This window comes from Puma concolor, chromosome A2 (genome assembly GCF_028749965.1).
Source record: "Puma concolor isolate L17-30 chromosome A2, mPumCon1.1.hap2, whole genome shotgun sequence".
Taxonomy (NCBI): domain Eukaryota; kingdom Metazoa; phylum Chordata; class Mammalia; order Carnivora; family Felidae; genus Puma; species Puma concolor.
In genome coordinates, this window is record NC_141668.1 from 88710843 (window position 1) to 88729909 (window position 19067).

The 19067-nt window shown below is 35.0% G+C and overlaps 1 protein-coding gene across 5 annotated transcripts in view; it reads left to right on the top strand.

Annotated features, from left to right (window-relative positions):
• FAM185A (family with sequence similarity 185 member A) overlaps positions 1-19067 on the top strand; it is a 145697-nt gene that overhangs the window by 25009 nt on the left and 101621 nt on the right. For 4 of the 5 annotated variants that reach the window (XR_015248070.1, XR_015248069.1, XR_015248071.1 and 1 more), the window contains exons 5-6: positions 5372-5413; positions 18828-18923. Coding sequence is in view for 2 of the 5 variants with exons in the window: in XM_025929820.2 (XP_025785605.1) it covers positions 5372-5413; positions 18828-18923 (138 nt within the window). In the remaining 3 variants the exon portion in view is untranslated. The remainder of the gene's footprint in view (positions 1-5371; positions 5414-18827; positions 18924-19067) is intronic. The other variant, XM_086696874.1, reaches the window with a different exon arrangement.

A 19067-nucleotide genomic window follows, 5' to 3' on the forward strand; every position in this document is an offset into this window, starting at 1 on the left:
AAAGTGCTGGTGGTATTTTGATAGGGATTGCATTAAATGTGTAGATGGCTTTGGGTAGTATAGACATTTTAACAATAGTTGTTCTTCCAATCCATGAGCATGGAATGTTTTTTCATTTCTTTGTGTCCTCTTCAAGTTCTTTGGTAAGTGTTCTTTAATTTTCAGAGTACAGATCTTTTACCTCTTTGGTTAGGTTAATTCCTAGGTATCCTGTGGTTTTTGGTGCAATTATAAATGGGATCCATTCCTTGATTTCTCTTTCTGCTGCTTCATTATTGGTGTATCGAAATGTAACAGATTTCTGTATGTTGATTTTGTGTCTTGCAACTTTTAATGAATTCATGTATTAGTTGTAACAATTTTTTGGTGGAGTGTTTCAGGTTTTCTACATAGAGTATCATGTCACCTGTGAATAGTGAAGGTTTGACGTCTTCCTTGCCAATTGGGATCACTTACTTCTTTTTTGTCTGATTGCTGAGGCTAGTACATTCCAGTACTACATTAAATAATGATGAGAATGTCTTGTTCCTGACTGTAGAGGAAAAGCTGTCAGTTTTTCCTCATTGAGTATGATATTAGCTGTGGGTCTTTCATATTATGGCCTTTATGATGTTAAGGCAAGTTCCTTCTATGCTCACTTTTTTGATGGTTTTTATCAAGAATGGATGCTGTACTTTGTCAAATACTTTTTGTGCATCTGTTGAGAGGATCATACAGTTCTTATCCTTTCTTGTATTAATTTAGTGTATCACATTGCTTAAATTGCAAATATTAAATTCCCTTTGCAGCCCAGGAATAAACCCCACTTGATCGTGGTGAGTAATCTTCAAAAGTACTGTTGGATTTAATTTACTGGTATCTTGTTGAGAATTTTTGCATCCATATTCATCAGGGATATTGGCTTATAATTCTCCTTTTTGTGGGGTCTTTGGTTTTGGAATCAAGGTAATGCTGGCCTCATAGAATGAGTTTGGAAGTTTTCCTTCCATTTCTATTTTTTGGAACAGTTTAAGAAGAGTAAGTATTAACTATTCTTTAAATGTTTGGCCTGGCTGGCTTAGTTGTTTAAGCATCTGATTCTTGATTTTGGCTCAGGTCACAATCTCATATTGTAGGATTGAGCCTGCATCAGGCTCCATGCTGGGTATGGAGCCTGCTTAAGATTCTCTCTCTCCGTCTCCCTCTGTCCCTTTCCAACTTGCATGCACGTGCTCTCTCAAAAAAAAAAAAAAAAAAAAAAAAAAAAAAAAAAAAAAAAAGTAAAATTCCCTTGGGAAACTGAGGATATGTGCTTTTTAAACCATACTCACATTTATTTTAGTGAAGAAAAATAAACTAATGTTTATCTCTAATTGATAGTTTATTTTTCCTTCTGACCATACTAGAATGAAGAATTACTGGCTGAAAAAAGCAATATATTTTCTCAAACACTGGGGTTTATGGAGAAGTTAACATAACTTGAAAGAAGAATACACACACATAGTACAAACCATGTGGTGTCTCCTTTATTACAAAGAAGCCTTTTACATAGATCCACCCCTCTAAAGTAGTTGATTTGTTTATTGTTTTTAGTGGTTGGAGATGAAATAGGTGGAACCAAAATATAGAAAACTGTGCTAGTGATCACCTTTTAAATATTCTACCTAATTCCACAAAGTATTTATTAGTTATCACCTTTTAAATATTCTACCTAATTCCACAAAGTATTTGAGGTAAAAGGTCCATTTTGTATATTCTCATGACTTTGGAATATTTCTGTTTAGGGTAGAGTTTCCTAAATATTTTGATATGAGTTAAAAATACATTTTTTTTAATTTTTTTTTCAACGTTTATTTATTTTTGGGACAGAGAGAGACAGAGCATGAACAGGGGAGGGGCAGAGAGAGAGGGAGACACAGAATCGGAAACAGGCTCCAGGCTCTGAGCCATCAGCCCAGAGCCTGACGCGGGGCTCGAACTCACGGACAACCGCGAGATCGTGACCTGGCTGAAGTCAGACGCTTAACCGACTGCGCCACCCAGGCGCCCCTCCATAGTGATTTTAAAATTTGGGTGGGCAAATATTGGAGTTTCCTTGATTTATATCTCAAGGCCTGGGAGTAATTATTTAGCATTTCATGCTTTGCCCTCTGTGCTTTTGTTCCTTCCTCTGAGTCATCCTTCCTTTTTCATGAAGTATGTTTGCGTGTGAGTGATTTTCTCAGTCGGCTGCCTGACAGAATTTTGGGGGTCCAGTGGTCTCTTTTTACCTTGTACTGTCATTGTTCCTTTCAGTTCAGTTTAGCAGTGTGCTTGCTATTATTGTTATTATTCTCTCAAAAATTTTGTCAGCCTCCTGTGAATCACATTGGGGTTTATTCCATTAGATAAAAGCCACATCCAAGAATCTCTTCAAAATGTGGGCTTCCACAGAGATACTGAGGTAAAATGCACTCAAGCTTTCTGAAGTATTGACTGTTGATTGAGAGGATCTGTGAAACATACTTTTAATCTTTTTAAAGGATTGTTTGTATAATTGATTATTATTATTATTATTATTATAAGGTACCACTGTTGATCTTTCTGTGGTCTTTGCAGTCACCTCTCAGCTTCATTTTTAGGCCATGTTCTGCCAATGCTCTTGGATTCAAACTTTGTTTGAAAGCTATTCCCACCTTTAACATCTTTTGTCATCTGGGGGGGCTAAGAATTTTCTTTTTCTTTTTTTTTCTTTTTTGAATTTTTATTCTTCCGAGATTTTATTTAAATTCAAGTTAGTTAATGTATAGTGTAGTATTGGTTTCAGGAGTAGAATTTAGTGATTTGTCACTTACATATAACATCCAGTGCTCATCACAAGTGCCCTTCTTAATGCCCATCACCCATCTAGCCCATCCCCACCCACCTCCCCTCCAGCAACCCTTAGTTTTGTTCTCTATAGTTAAGAGTCTCTTATGGTTTGGAGTGGCTAAGAATTTTCAAAACTATTTGTGCCCTGGTCTTGTTTGTTTAACAGTCCTTTCTTTAGATTAGTTTATCTTTATTCTCTTGCATTTTACAGTAAGTGAAAAAAAAAAAGTAGCACTTACAATACTTTAACCTGCTTAGAAATCTTAAATCCCTCAGTTCATTAAGGCACATTTCTTACTTTGCATGCACATTACTGAAGGTGATGGTATTGCTAAGTTTCTACAACTACTTATCAAGGATCCTCCTTCTTCCAATTTCTTTTTTTTATTTAAAAAAATTTTTTTAATGTTTATTTATTTTTGAGAGAGATAGAGACAGATATGAGTCAGAGAGGGGCAGAAAGAGAGGGAGATACAGAATCTGAAGCAGGCTCCAGGCTCTGAGCTGTCAGCACAGAGCCTGACGTGGGGCTCGAACCCACAGACTGTTGGGATCATGATCTGAGCTGAAGCCAGACGCTTAACCGACTGAGCCACCCAGGTGCCCCTCCTTCTTCCAGTTTCTAAATACATTTTCCTCACTTCATCTGAGTCCTTGTGGAAAGCATACTCAGCTTTCTACTAACAGTCTGTTCAAGGCAATTTAGGCTTTCTCTAACATGCGCTTGAAAATCCTTCCAGCCTCTGCTTCACTGCCAAGTTCCAAAGCTACTCCTACATTTTTAAGTATTTATTATGGCAGCACCCCTCTTTTAGCTTTCAACATCTGTGCTAGTTACCTCTTCCTGTGTAACAAATTACCTCAAAACTTAGCAGCTGAAAGCAACAAACACTTATTATCTTACAGTTGGATGAGTCAGGAATCTTGGTGTGGCTTAACTGGATCCTCTGCCTCAAGACCTCTTATGATGTTGTTACGAAGCTGTCAGTTGGGGCTGTGGGGTCATTTAAAGGTTCCACTAAGGGACAGTCTGCTTCCTAGCTCACTCATGGTTGCTGGCAGGATTTGAGTTCAGATCCTGTTCATTAGAGGCCTCTATTGATTCCTTCCTAGTGTGCTTCTTAGGCATTTGGCTGATGGCTTCCGTCAGAGCAGAAAAGGACTACCAAGACAGAAACCAGAATCCCTTTGTAACCTAATCTTGGAAACAACATCCCATCACTTTTGCCTTATTTTCTGTGTTAAATTATTAGGTCCAACCTATGCATGAAGGGAAGAGATTATATAAGGGCTTGAATACCAGGAGTCAGGGATCTTTGAAAGCCACCTTAGAAGCTATATGATCTTTGGCCGCTGTTTGCATGTGATGGTGAATCTGCATTTACTGGGTTTGAAAATTGGAAGAGAGTGTCTAGAACACACCGATGAAATAATATTTACATAACACATTTAAAAGGATCTTTATAACTTTGTAACTTACTGAGACTTGAAAATAATTTTAGGAGCTTAATTTCTCCACACAAACCAAGTTTTATTTCTACACAATTGTACTCCTTGTTCATATCCTCACATGAAGGAATATAAGACTCTTTGATTTTTGCAATCAAAATACATCTGACTGTTGACAAATGAATCAAGTGATTTGTTTGCTTTTTCTCAGGTGCTGATGATACATGTCGGTATTTACAGGATGTAAGAAATTAAATAAATGAGTTCATTTACCCTAGATTATTTGTGAGATAAAATTTATTCCTTTACTCTTTTAGTAGTTTTGGAATTCTGACAGAAGAGGTAACCTTGATTACATTTTCAGTACAGTAAACATAGGTCGTATGGGTCTAGGAATAAGTCTATAAACACACATATGAAGAAAAATCCTATGAATTTTGGTATTGGGGGAAAGGGGGCTGGGAAGAGCAGTTCCAGTATCCTATACTTTTCCTGGAAAATATGTTTTCATCAAAAGACTTCTGAAACCTTTTTCTTTGTTAGTCATACTTCAATGTGTTCATTATTCCTGCCCCAAACTCTTTGACTCTTGGCACAGAAACTATTTTAATCTAACAGACATGGCAGCACGGCCTGAAAAATAACAGTAATAACTTTTTTCCACAGATTATTTCAGTGTTATTTTAGTTGGCTTAAAACTTGGCTTTGAGTGGTCTGATAAATACAACAATGTTTGTGTTAAAAATACATAGTATGTTTAAGCAACTTTTTCATTTATGGATTATAGAAGTATCATTATTTTTCATCCACGTTTCCCAGAGAGTATGGTGGTTTGTTTTGTAGTTATACTAGAGAACATTAAGGTGGAATATTGGAAGAGAGTTTGTATAGATGACTAAAGGTAGTTATTTCAGTTTCAGCTAATTCTCTTATTAGATTTGTACTACTGAGAAGAATTGCCAACAACAATAACAGTGTTATTAAATAATATTGTGAATATCCAACCATGTTATAGAAAACCATATATTATAATAGTTCATTTTTAGACTTTCCCTAATATATAAAATTGTCTTTTTTTCTCTCTCTTTTACAGGCAATATAACATTACACAGCAATATGGGCAACATCACAGTAGGTATGTGCTAAGCTGCTAGTTGGTAAATTTTGCATGCTTTTAAAAATAGTTATATTTGTGATATTTTATAAATAAAATCTGAAGTTTAGCTCATGAATCTGATATGTTCCTGATATGCAAGTCAAATATAGGCAGACCCAATGTATGACTATGTAAAATTGTTTCTGAAAATTCATTGACTCATCATCCTGTATATATTATATAATTATAGATTTGGTATCAATAAGAATAAAGTTAGAATTCTGACTTCACCACTTTCTTTTTTTAAAGTTTATTTATTTATTTGAGGGAGACAGAGACAGGGAGAGTGGGTGAAGGGCAGAGAGAGAGAGAGAGAGAATCCCAAGCAAGCTCTGCATTGCCAGTGCAGAGCCCTATGGGGCTTGAATTCGTGAAACTACAAGATCATGACCTGAGCAAAATCAAAAGTTGGGACACTTAACTGACTGATTCACCCAGGTGCTCCTGATTTCACCACTTTCTATACATGGGCTAATTACCTAACTTCTCTGTGCTTCAATTTGCACATCTGAAAAAAATAGAAATTATAATAAGTACCTATTGTAGAGGGTTATTGTAAGAAGTGAGATCATATATATAAAGTACTTTAGCATGGTGTCTGACATATGGTAAAAATTCAACAAATAATTGTCATTTTAATTATTGTTCCAATCCCAGGCCAGAGCTAATAGTGGCTAATGGTACTTAAGACCTCTTCACTACATGTGATGCTGTGCCTGTGGGAGAAAAGTTCAGCTTTCCAGATAGTTTAGATAGAGTTTTTCTCTATCCCAAGGAGCACCTGCTTACCTATAGGCAAAGGCATAAGAGTGGTGGTTGTTTTTAGGCCTTAGAGGGTTGGGAGTATGGATGGAAAATGAGGACCTTTGAGGGGAGGCTGTGGCTTATTGCCAGGATGAATGCCCAGGGCCTCTTGGCTTTGTCCTTTTCGATGGTTTAAATTTTTCCTTTCTTTGTACTGATTTTAATAGTGAACATGTCCATTAGTCCTTTGCACTATCACTCCTAGATTTTCTGACTTAAAGTACATATCTTTTTAAATAATTTTCCAGAGATTATAACTTTTATGTTCAATGAGGGACTAAGTTGAAAATAAAGGCTTCTTTCATGATAGTTGTAAATCATTTTAACTAAGACAAGACAGAAAGATTTACCTGTGTTCCAGTGGAAGATTGAGATTTACTGTTAACTATTCATGCCATTTCATCAGAGGACACACCTAAGTATAGTAAAGGAAGTTTCTAGTGTGAACAAAAAGGTATGCTGGTAAGAAGCTGAGCCAGCTGGGGAGAGAAAATGCTAGACATGGGTGGCATTTGTAGCATTAAGGCAAGTGGGGAAAGAAGAAGAATGTTGCAAAATGAGGCACAGGGAATTTCATTACCAACTAGAAGGCCTTTTAGGCAGATATGAATTTGAGGACTATTTATAATACAATATGATATGATCATGCTAGTATTATTCTTGGATGGAAATGTGAAACATAAATGAAAAACCCTTCTCTCTAAAAGTGGAAATAAATGGTTATTTATCCATACTGGAAAAGAATAGTAGTAGCAAGGATGAAATGAGCAGCAATTTACATCTCTGAACATGGTTTCAAACTGTACAAATGATTAACATTATGAATTCTTGTAAATTTTTCATATGAACTTTTTCTCACTGTTAAGTACTAGAGGGATTTTAAGATGAAATGTTTTCTTTTTCTTTGATAAATCTCTGTCCACTCAAAGAAAATGACCTGAGTACAGTGTTAAGAACTATAATTTAGGGGCGCCTGGGTGGCGCAGTCGGTTAAGCGTCCGACTTCAGCCAGGTCACGATCTCGCGGTCCATGAGTTCGAGCCCCGCGTCCGGCTCTGGGCTGATGGCTCAGAGCCTGGAGCCTGTTTCCGATTCTGTGTCTCCCTCTCTCTCTGCCCCTCCCCCGTTCATGCTCTGTCTCTCTCTGTCCCAAAAATAAATAAACGTTGAAAAAAAAAATTAAAAAAAAAATCCACAAATATATGAAGGTAAATAAAGCTTGAATTCTTATTTTGTAAATATCATTGATAAACTTTGAGTTTTATTTTGGAAGAATCTCTTACAATAAGAAAAAAAGTTTTACATTTGTTAAGTTATCATATTTTGATCTCTGGTAGTGTGGAAAAGTATAGACTTTAGAAATAGATTTGGTGGTAAATTTTGGTCCTACCATATATTAGCTGTGTGACTTTCTCAAATTACCAAGTCTCTGAGTTTGCATTTTTTTTTTACATAAAATGGATGCCATTTACATAGCACAAGGTTGTTGAGATAATAATTAAAGTAGTACTAATAGCCTACTGTAGACTGAAAGCCTTACCAATAACACAAACTGTCATTTAACATGTATTGTGTATGCTATATGCATTATATATTGTATTCTTACAATACAGTAAGCAAGGGAAAAGAAAATGTTAAGAAAATCATTAGGAAGAGAAAATACATTTACAGTACTGTACTGTATATTTATAGAAAAAAATCCACTTTTCAGTGGCCCCACACAGTTCAAACCCATGTTGTTCAAGGGTCAACAGTATATAAAATACATCGCAATGCATGGTAGTTATTCAATAAATTATCCCTCTCTTTCTCCTCTTCCAGTTTATTATCTATAATATAGAACAAGTCACTATGTTTTAAACTTAATTATTAAGGAAGTGTTCATTTCATATATTCCTTTATTTCTTTCAATATCTACATTAATACTTTGGAAGAAAGGTATAAATTATGTCTTTATTTACTGCTCTCAAGATTCTGTTAACATTTGAAGACAACCTTGAGTATGGCAGTAACTAGTCAACATGTATTTATTGAGTGCCTGTTGTATCTCAGGAACTCTTTTAGGTACTGACCATAATATTGGTCAACAAAAACATAGTCTCCATGCTTACCTTCAGCCTGAGAAGAAAGACAATAAGCATGCAAATAACCAAAGATAACTTCAGATTGTGCAATGAATAAATAAGAGAGGGTAATAGGATAGAGAATGGGGAAAACAAAGTTACTTCAGTTAGTAATCAGGGAGGGTCTGAAGAAGGGACACTTGAACTCAAGCCAGAATAATGGGAAAGAGGCTCATAAAATTTTGGATGCAGAGCTCCCCAGATAGAGGAGTAGCTAGCGCAAGCCCTGAAAATGGAATGGATCTATCATTTTCAAGATACAGATACAGAAGCAGAACTCGTGGAGAGTTGTGGGAGATAAGGTACGTGAGGGCTAGATCATAGGGCCTTTATAGACATTGCGAGAGTTGGGACTTAATTTCAGCTACAACAGGTGTTAGCAGGCAAGTAATATTTAATTTTTTTTAAAGAGCAACCTAGCTGTTGTTTTGTAATGTACCAGAGGGTGCAAAAGTGGAAGTAGGTAACCAGAAAGCTTAATTTGTTTATCCATTCTCCTGTTGTTGGATACCTTGGCTATGTCTAATTTTTGGCATTTATAAATAAAACTGGTATGAACGTTCTTAGACAAGTCATTTTATGAAGACATATATGGATGATATATATTTTTTTCCCCTTCTTGGGTAAATACCTAGGAATAGAATCACTGATTTGAGTAGGTATGATAAACTTCCAGACTTTTCCCCCAAAGTTCCCTTTTACACTCCTTTCTACAACATATGACAATTCTAGTTGTTCCACATCCTCACCAACATTTTTGTCAGTCTTTTATTTTTTTTTAATGTTTATTTATTTGTTTGAGAGAGAAAGAGAATGCCTGTGTGTGCATACAGGAGAAAAGCAGAGAGAGAATCCCAAGTAGGCTCCATGCTGTCAGCATAGAACCAAACAGAGGGTTCGAACTCACAAACCGTGAGATCATAACCTGAGCTGAAATCCAGAGTCAGCCACCCAACCACCTGGCACCCAGGTGCCCCTGTCAGTCTTCTAATTTTACCCGTGTGCAGTGGTATCCCTCTGGTATTATTTTACATTTCCCTGATGACTAATGATGTTCAGTACTTTTCATGCACTTACTGCTTATTAGTATATCTTTGTGAAATTTTGTTCAGGTCTTTTGCTCATTTACTTTTCAGTTGGATTGTCTTTTTGTTACTGAGTTGGAGGAGTTCTTTATATATTCTGGGAACAATCCTTTGTAACCTTGTTTTTCTGTTTTTTCCCTCAGCTTGTGGCTTGCCTGGTCGGTCAGTCATTCTGTTTTCTTTTCTTTTCTTTTCTTTTCTTTTCTTTTCTTTTCTTTTCTTTTTTCCTTTTCTCTTTTCTTTTCTTTTCTTTTCTTTCTTTCGACTGAGAGAGTGTGGGCAGAGGGAGTGGGAGAGAGAGAATCTTAAAGCAGGTTCCACAGTCAACCTGACACGGGGCTCAATCTCACAACTGAAAACATGACCTGAGCCGAAATCAAGAGTTGGACACTTAACCAACCAACTGACCCACCCAGGTGCCCCTGTCTGTTCATTTTCTTAATGGTGTATTTGGATGAGAAGATTTCCATTTTGATGAAGTCTAATTTACCAATTATTTTTATGGCTATTGATTTCTGTGTCCTGAGAAATCTTTGGCTGCCTTCAATCATGAAGCTGTCCTATGTTTTCCTCTAGCAGCTTTCAAATTTTTGCTTTTACCTTTGATCAATTTCTAATTTTTGTGTTTAATCTGAGTCAGGAAATCCGGATTTATTTTTTCCCATCTGGATGTTATTGTTACATCACCATTTGTTGACAAAACTTTCTTTCTCCAATGTATTACTTCAGCATGTTTGTCTAGAATGAAATTACTGTATAAGTTAATAGATATTTTATTATTCTATTTTCTGTTTTGTCTGACTTTACATTCAGTAAGTGGTACTTTTCAAGGAATTTGTCTATTTTATCACATTGTCAAATTTGTTCACGTAATGCTGTGCAGAGTATTCCCTTATATTCCTGTTTATGCCTATAGGATCTGTAGTGGTATTTCTTTCCTCTTCATTGCTGATATTGATATATGTATTCTCTTTTTCTTGATTAATGAGGGTAACTTTATTTTCAAAGAACCAACTTTTCACTTTGTTAGTATCTTTATTGTTTGTTTTCTGATGTATTAATTGATTTCTGCTCTTTATTTATTATGTTCTTTCTTTTATTAACTTGGAGTTTCCTTGCTCCTCTTTTTCTAGCTTCCTCAGATAAAACATTAGGTCAGTGATTTTAGACAGTTTTTTTTTTTTAGAATTTTTGTTAATATTAGCATTTAAATTATAAGTCTGTTAAAGGCAGTGTATTCCCCACATTTTGCAATGTTGCATTTTTTTCTTCTATAATTTGGCTTTTGTAAATAATGCTACAATAAACATCAGGGTACATGTATACCCTTGAGTTAATGTTTTTAATTAAGTTTTTATTTTAATTCCGGTATAGTTAATATACAGTGTTATATTAGTTTCAGCTGTACAAAAAACTGATACACCAATTTCATACATCACCTAGTGCTCATCACAAGTGCACTTCTTAATTCCCATCACCTATTTCTCTCATCCTTCTACACACCTCCTCTTTGGTAACCATCAATATGTTCTCTATAATTAAGAGTCTGTGTCTTGGTTTGTCTCTCTCGCTCTTTTTTTTTTTCTTTGCTCATTTGTTTTGCATCTTAAATTCCACATATGAATGAAATTGTATGGTATTTGTCTTTTTCTGACTTATTTTATTTTTTTATTTTTTTAATTTTATTTTTTATTTTTTTAAATTTACATCCAAATTAGTTAGCATATAGTGCAACGATGATTTCAGGAGTAGATTCCTTAGTGCCCTTTACCCATTTAGCCCATCCTGCCTCCCACGACCCCTGCAGTAACCCTCTGTTTGTTCTCCATGTTTATGAGTCTCTTCTGTTTTGTCCGCCTCCCTGTTTTTATATTATTTTTGTTTCCCTTCCCTTATGTTCATCTGTTTTGTCTCTTAAAGTCCTCATATGAATGAGGTCATATCATTTTTGTCTTTCACTGACTGACTCATTTCACTTAGCATAATACCCTCCAGTTCCATCCACATAGTTGCAAATGGCAAGATTCCATTCTTTTTGGTTGCCGAGTAATACTCCATTGTATATATACACCACATCTTCTTTTTCCATTCATCCATCGATGGACATTTGGGCTCTTTCCATACTTTGGCTATTGTTAATAGTGCTGCTATAAACATGGGGGTGCATGTGTCCCTTCGAAACAGCACACCTGGATCCCGTGGATAAATGCCTAGTAGTGCAATTGCTGGGTCATAGGGTAGTTCTGTTTTTAGTTTTTTGAGGAACCTCCATACTTTTTTCCAGAGTGGCTGCACCAGCTTGCATTCCCACCAACAATGCAGAAGAGATCCTCTTTCTCCGCATCCTTGACAACATCTGTTGTTGCTTGAGTTGTTAAAGTTAGCCATTCTGACAGGTGTAAGGTGGTGTCTCATTGTGGTTTTGATTTGTATTTCCCTGATGATGAGTGATGTTGAGCATTTTTTCATGTGTCAGTTGGCCATCTGGATGTCTTCTTTGGAGAAGTGTCTATTCATGTCTTTTGCCCATTTCTTCACTGGATTATTTGTTTTTTGGGTGTTGAGTTTGAGAAGTTCTTTATAGATTTTGGATACTAATCCTTTATCTGATATGTCATTTGCAAATATCTTCTCCCATTCTGTCAGTTGCCTTTTAGTTTTGTTGATTGTTTCCTTCACTGTGCAGAAGCTTTTTGTTTTGATGAGGTCCCAGTAATTCATTTTTGCTTTTGTTTTCCCTGCTTCCGGAGACGTGTTGAGTAAGAAGTTGCTACAGGCGAGGTCAAAGTGGTTTTTGCCTGCTTTTTCCTCGAGGGTTTAATGGCTTCCTGTCTTACCTTGAGGTCTTTCATCCATTTTGAGTTTATTTGTCTTTATTCCATTGGATATTCTTTCCTGCTTTGTCAAAGATTAGTTGGCCATACATTGTGGGTCCATTTCTGGGTTCTCTAATCTGTTCCATTGATCTGAGTGTCTGTTCTTGTGCCAGTACCATACCATCTTGATAGTTACAGCTTTGTAGTATAGCTTGAAGTCTGGGATTGTGATGCCTCCTGCTTTGGTTTTCTTTTTCAAGATTGCTTTGGCTATTCGGGGTCTTTTCTGGTTCCATACAAATTTTAGGATTATTTGTTCTAGCTCTGTGAAGAATGCTGGTGTTATTTTGATAGGGATTGCATTGAATATGTAGATTGCTTTGGGTAGTATTGACATTTTAACAATATTTGTTCTTCCTATCCAGGAGCATGGAATCTTTTTCCATTTTTTTGTGTCTTCTTTGATTTCTTTCATAAGCTTTCTATAGTTTTCAGTGTATAGATTTTTCACCTCTTTGGTTAGATTTATTCCTAGGTATTTTATGGTTTTTGGTGCAATTGTAAATGGGATCGATTCCTTGATTTCTCTTTCTGTTGCTTCATTGTTGGTGTATAGGAATGCAACTGATTTCTGTGTGTTGATTTTATGTCCTGCAACTTTGCTGAATTCAGGAATCAATTCTAGCAGTATTTTGGTGGAATCTTTTGGGTTTTCCATATAGAGTATCATTTGACTGACTTATTTAGCTTAGCATTGTACTCTAGCTCCATCCCTATTGTTGCAAATGGCAAGAATTCATTCTTTTTCATGGCTGAGTAATATTCCTTTATTTATATATGTACACCACATCTTCTTTATCCATTCATCTATCAGTGGACACTGGGCTGCTTCCATAATTTGGCTATTGTAAATAATGCTGCTATAAACATAAAGGTACATATATCCCTTTAAATTAGTATTTTTTTGTATTTTGGGGGTAGATACCCAGTAGTGTGATTACTGGATCATAGGGTAGTTCCATTTTTAACTTTTTGAGGCACGTCCATACTGGTTTCCACAGTGGCTACACCAGTTTGCATTCCCACCGACAGTGCAAGAAGGTTCCTTTTTCTCCGCATCTTCACCAACACCTGTTGTTTCTTGTGTTTTTGATGTTAGCCATCTGACAGGTGTGAGGTAGTTTTGGTTTACATCTCATTGTAGTTTTGGTTTACATTTCCCCAATGATGAATGATGATGAGCACCTTTCAAGTGTCTGTTGGCCATCTGGATGTCTTCTTTGTATAAATTTCTTTTCATGTCTCCTGCCCATTTTTTAATTGGATTATTTGGCTTTTTGGTGTTGACATGTGTAAGTTCTTCATATATTTTGGATACTAACCCTTTATCAGATAAGTCATTTGCAAATATCTTCTCCCGTTTAGGTTGCCTTTTAGTTTGGTTGATTACTTCCTTTACTGTACAGAATGTTTTTATTTTGATGTAGTCCCAATAGCTTATTTTTGCTTTTATTTCCCTTGCCTCAGGAGACATATCTAGGAAAATGTTGCTATGGCTTATGTGAGAGAAATAAATGCCTGTGCTCTTTTCTAGGATTTTCATGGTTTCAAGTCTTACATTTAGGTCTATAATTCATTTTGAATTTATTTTTGTGTATAGTGTAAGAAAGTGGTCTAGTTTCATTCTTTTGCATGCAGTTGTCCAGTTTTCCCAACTGAAATTTATTGAAGAGACTGTCTTTCCTCCTTTTTCAAAGATGAATTGACCATATAATTATGGGTTTATTTCTGGTTTTTCTAATCTGTTCCATTGATCTATGTGTCTGTTTTTGCATTAGTACCATACTATTTTGATACTGTAGCTATGTAATATAACTTGAAGGCTGGAATTGTGATATCTGAAGCTTTGCTTTTCTTTTTCAAGATTGCTTTGGCTATTCAAGGTCTTTTGTGGTTCCATACAAATTTTAGGATCATTTGTTCTAGTTCTGTGAAATGTTGCATTTTAAAAATCATCCTTTAGAAGATTTTTAATTGTGCTTTTGATTTCTTCTTTGATCTTTAGAAGTCTATTTTTAAATTTTTGTATATTTAAGATTTTTATAGATCTCTTATTTTATTGGTTTCTAACTAAATTCCATTCTGGTCAGAGAAAATTCTTTATGTGATTTCAGTGTTGTTGTTGTTGTTTTACATTTATTGCAGTTTATTTTATCATTCAGCAGCATATGGTTCTATCTTGTGAATTTTTGTATCACATGCCATTGAAATGAGCATACGGTATAATACATTTTTGGGGAGTCTTAGCTGTTCTATAAGTTGCTGAGAGGGGGTTGTTAAATTTTTCAATGAATTCTGTCAGCTTTACATTTGGTTTTGGAATCTCTGTTATTTATGATATTCATATTCATGATTGTTATGGCTGTATGTTGAATTAACCCTTTTATCATTACAAACTGCCCTGCTTTATCTCAGGTAATATTCTGTGTCTTGAATTTTCTTCATCTAATGATGAAAACACTCTTCACTTCTTATGCTTAATATTAGTAATAATAAAGGCACTCTTGCCTTCTTATGCTTAATGTTAGCATGGTATATATTTTTCTATTCATTTACTTTCAGTCTATCTGTTTAAAAATCCTCTTTCATAGACAGCGTAGTTGGCACTTACTTTTTAAAGTTCATTTTGCAAACTGTCTTTTAATTGGAGGATATAGTCCATTAACATTTAATATAATTATTGATATGGTTGGATATGTGTCTACCATTTTATTTTATTTTGTATTTTCTATTTTTTGCTTTTTGCCTTTATCAATTAATTTGATATATTTCAGAATTGCATTTTAATTTTCCTTTTGACTTTTTATTTATGCCTCTTTACATGACGTTTTAGCAGAGTTTCTAGTAATTTCAATATAGAAACTTAACTTTTCACAGTCTATTTAGAATTAATATTATGCCATTTTGTATTATGTCAAATAGATTCATTTATCCACTCCTGTCCTTTGTAATATAGGTTGTCTTACATCTACATATATTATAAAGTTATATAGTATTATAAAGTTGGAATATTAGGAGACTTCAGATTATTTAAGTATTATCCTGATTTCAGGATAATAGGTGAAGTATTTTTCCCATGATTCCTTTATTTAGAGAATATTTGTAATTCAGGTCAAAGGAGTTTAGACAATATAATTGATCAGATTCTTAAGTGATCTCATCAGTCATTTGGATTTTGTATACACATTATCACTCACCTCCCAAAACCCTGTACTTCCTAGTTTCCGTAACACCGATCTCTCTCAGAAGCTGAAGTGATAAAAAAATTTTGATTGGGGCGCCTGGGTGGCGCAGTCGGTTAAGCGTCCGACTTCAGCCAGGTCACGATCTCGCGGTCCGTGGGTTCGAGCCCCGCGTCGGGCTCTGGGCTGATGGCTTAGAGCCTGGAGCCTGTTTCCGATTCTGTGTCTCCCTCTCTCTCTGCCCCTCCCCCGTTCATGCTCTGTCTCTCTCTGTCCCAAAAATAAATAAATGTTGAAAAAAAAAATTAAAAAAAAAAATTTTTGATTATGTATATCAGAACCAGGGTTTTCCTTGGATTCATATTTTTTTAAAAATTGCCTTTTTTCTGGAACACCAGATCATCTTCTATTTAAAATGAGTCAACAGGACAAGGCAAAGCTTGATAATAGATAACAGTAAGATAGAAGTATAATAGAGTTGTTCACCTCGCTTTACTTTCTTTGCCTTATGTTGCCCTTTTTTTTTTTTTAATTTTAGGGAGAGAGAGAGAAAGAGTGCGAGTGGGGGAGAGGGGCAGAGGTAGAGAGAGAGAGAGAATCCCAAGCAGGCCCCATGCTCAGTTTGGAGCCTCATGTGGGGCTCAGTGCAATGACCCTGGGATCCTGACCTGAGCCAAAATCAAGAATTGGACACTCATTGGACTGAGCCACCCAGACACCTCCTTTTCTTTTTAATTTATATGTGTTGCCTTTTTTGGAAGGCACTGCCAGAAGCCATGTACTAGTAATTTTATCTTTAAAAAAAGAAATATGTTCATGTTTGAGGCAGGGAGTGGGGTGGTTTGCCTTGTCTGTTCCTTTAAGCCCAGCCTCCTGTATGTTCCCTCCCTACAGAATAACAAGCAGGGCACTAATTTAGAAAGCTTTACATGAAGTGACCTTAAAATTCTGCCTTTGCAAATCCTTTATGTCCAATACATGAAATTTGTTCCTTGTTCATGCAATTAGTGTATCTTTGGAAGTGTAGGAATTAAGTTGCAGAAATGAAAAAATACCTTTTGTGTTGCTGTTCCTTAGTATCTACATGTTGAAACTTAAGGTAAAGTGATAAAAAAAAATTCAGAAAATCTTTCTGAATGTGTTTGACCCATTTTGAGAGAATTCTCCCATTATCTGAAAGAAAATGGCAAAATTGGGTATTTTAGCCTTTCAAGTAGTTATTATTCTTTGCTGTTAGCTAAATGTATATTACAAATAGCTTCTTTTTTTTTTTTTTTTTTTTTTTTGGTTGTATGTAGTGATTAACTGGTAGTTGACATCATTTTTTCCTGATTGTATCTGTAATTTTCTGGGAAAACTCAAATCAAACAAGATCTTTGTCCAAAATTGGGATGATAGAAGACTCTCTGTGAGAGTCTACTTATTGCAAACATTACCTGGATTAATGATTTCTGTTCACTTCTTAATCACCCACCCTCTAATGTATATTTCCCTTAAGGCTTCTTCCAAGACTTATAGAATTTACCCATTATGTGAATTTCCAAAACAAAAATGAAATTTTTTAGAGAAAGCCTTAATTTGATTCTTGAGAATTAATTTTTAGTTCCAGTCATGTGTATTATAGAAAACAAAAGAAAATTAGTGTTTGTTTTGCTCCATAGCTTTTTAAATATCACTTTTGCTTTCTCTTTTGAAAACATATCTTGAGTTTTAATTTTTTTTAAACAGTCTCCAAGGAATTGGCCATTATCAGAGCTCAAGACTGATAACATGAGGATGTAATTACTCAGTGGCTTATGAGAAAATTATTTAGCTCTTGTTTATTTCCCATTGGGATGGGGGGAGAAGTGAAAAGTACTGTTTATTAGCCTCATGAAAATCTTGTGTTTTTAGCCCCCTAGAGAAAGCAAGAAATCAAACTAATGTTTCAAATATTTTACTTCATTCAACCTGGGATAATACACACATTGTGTAGTCCACATTTTTTTAACCACAGTATATTTTTACTTGGCTTCTTTTAGGATACAGTAAGAGGTTATAAAAAAGGAATTTCTGTTGGTAACTGAGGAGAGAGATATTCCTCTTTGCCCAACTATTCTATGTCATTTATCACTAGTGACTTAATTTCCCAGCATCAGTGTTTACTTTTTATACTTAAAAATTAAATAAATTGGGTCTGATAAAGGGCAATTTTCAGTATAGATTACAGATAATTATTATAAATTATCTTGGGGTCAGATTTTAACCAGCTTATTCCCAAGTTGTTTTCTTTATTTGGGGTCCTTTAAAACTTGAAAGAAAAATGTCTAGTATATGAATGTTTTTTTCTCCACATTTTATTAAAAATATAATATAATTTTTGGCATTATTTTCACCACACTCCCTATTTTGTTTTCACTTTGAAGTAGTAAAGTTCCTAATAAAAGTTCCTGATAAAATAAGCTTTTTAAGAGGCCTTTCTAAAACAAATATGCTTTGGCCTTTCTCAGGGCAGGTAAATTAAAAGGTTCAGTTGCTATAGTTGAGGAGGAAAGAGAAGCTACTTAGTGCTGACTCTTCAACATCTTTCACTTACTTCTTTAACTTTGTAAGCTTTTTCTTCAACTTGAAATGTTGGTTTTTTGAAAACTAGGGTCAATGACAACTGAGAAATTTGAGTGTCAAATCAGAACCACTGAATTCTGATTTTCTTCTCCTGACTTAATAATATCTGTTTAATTCCAAATACTTGAAAAGAAATATTTAGATATAAACAAGCTTCACCCATTCTTTAAGTGACTCCCTTTTCCTCCATTTCTGCCCCCTAAGAAATGCAACAAAGTCTTATCTAAAGTAATCTTTCACTGTTACAGTACTTTTTTAGCACTAGCAAATTTGTTAAAAGGAGAAAACATCAGAAGTTTTTATTTTTGTTAACTTAGCTACCACTTCTACGTGTCTGTACATGAGATAAAATTCTTTAGTAAATATTGAAAGTTGAGAATAAATATATCAATGGTGCTTAATAGTCTTGGCTGTCAAGGATCTACTGCTTGCATACTGTCCTTACTATATATTAGGTTGCAGAATAAACATGTTTATCAATAAGTTATGCAGGTTACTATAGATAGGGATTTTTTGTTAGTTATCTAGGTATAGATTTGTAGATTTCTGATACTGTTTTCATTTTTAAGTGAAAGATGGCATAATTATGAGGAAAATACAGAACCTTGCAAGACTCTTAGTGCCTTATCCTAATGCTGAAGCAGAGCCTTTTATTTCAAATTTTTCATTTCAGTTACTACAATAAGAATGATTACGTTTTTTTTTTTCTTTTTTCCTAGATTCATCCTCTGGATGTCTAAAGGCCTCAACTCATCTGGGTGCAATAGATGTTTACGTCAGCCAACTAGGGAAAGTGGAGTTAAAATCTCATGAAGGTTAGCCAAGTGGAATGTTTTATTTTGACATATGTGTACGGAAGGTTTTATGTAACATCTAGGAAACAGATGGTCAGATTATCTGTATTGACATCGTGAGCTCAAGAAGATTTCTTCTGATAGAACTTGATTTAAAGATTGACT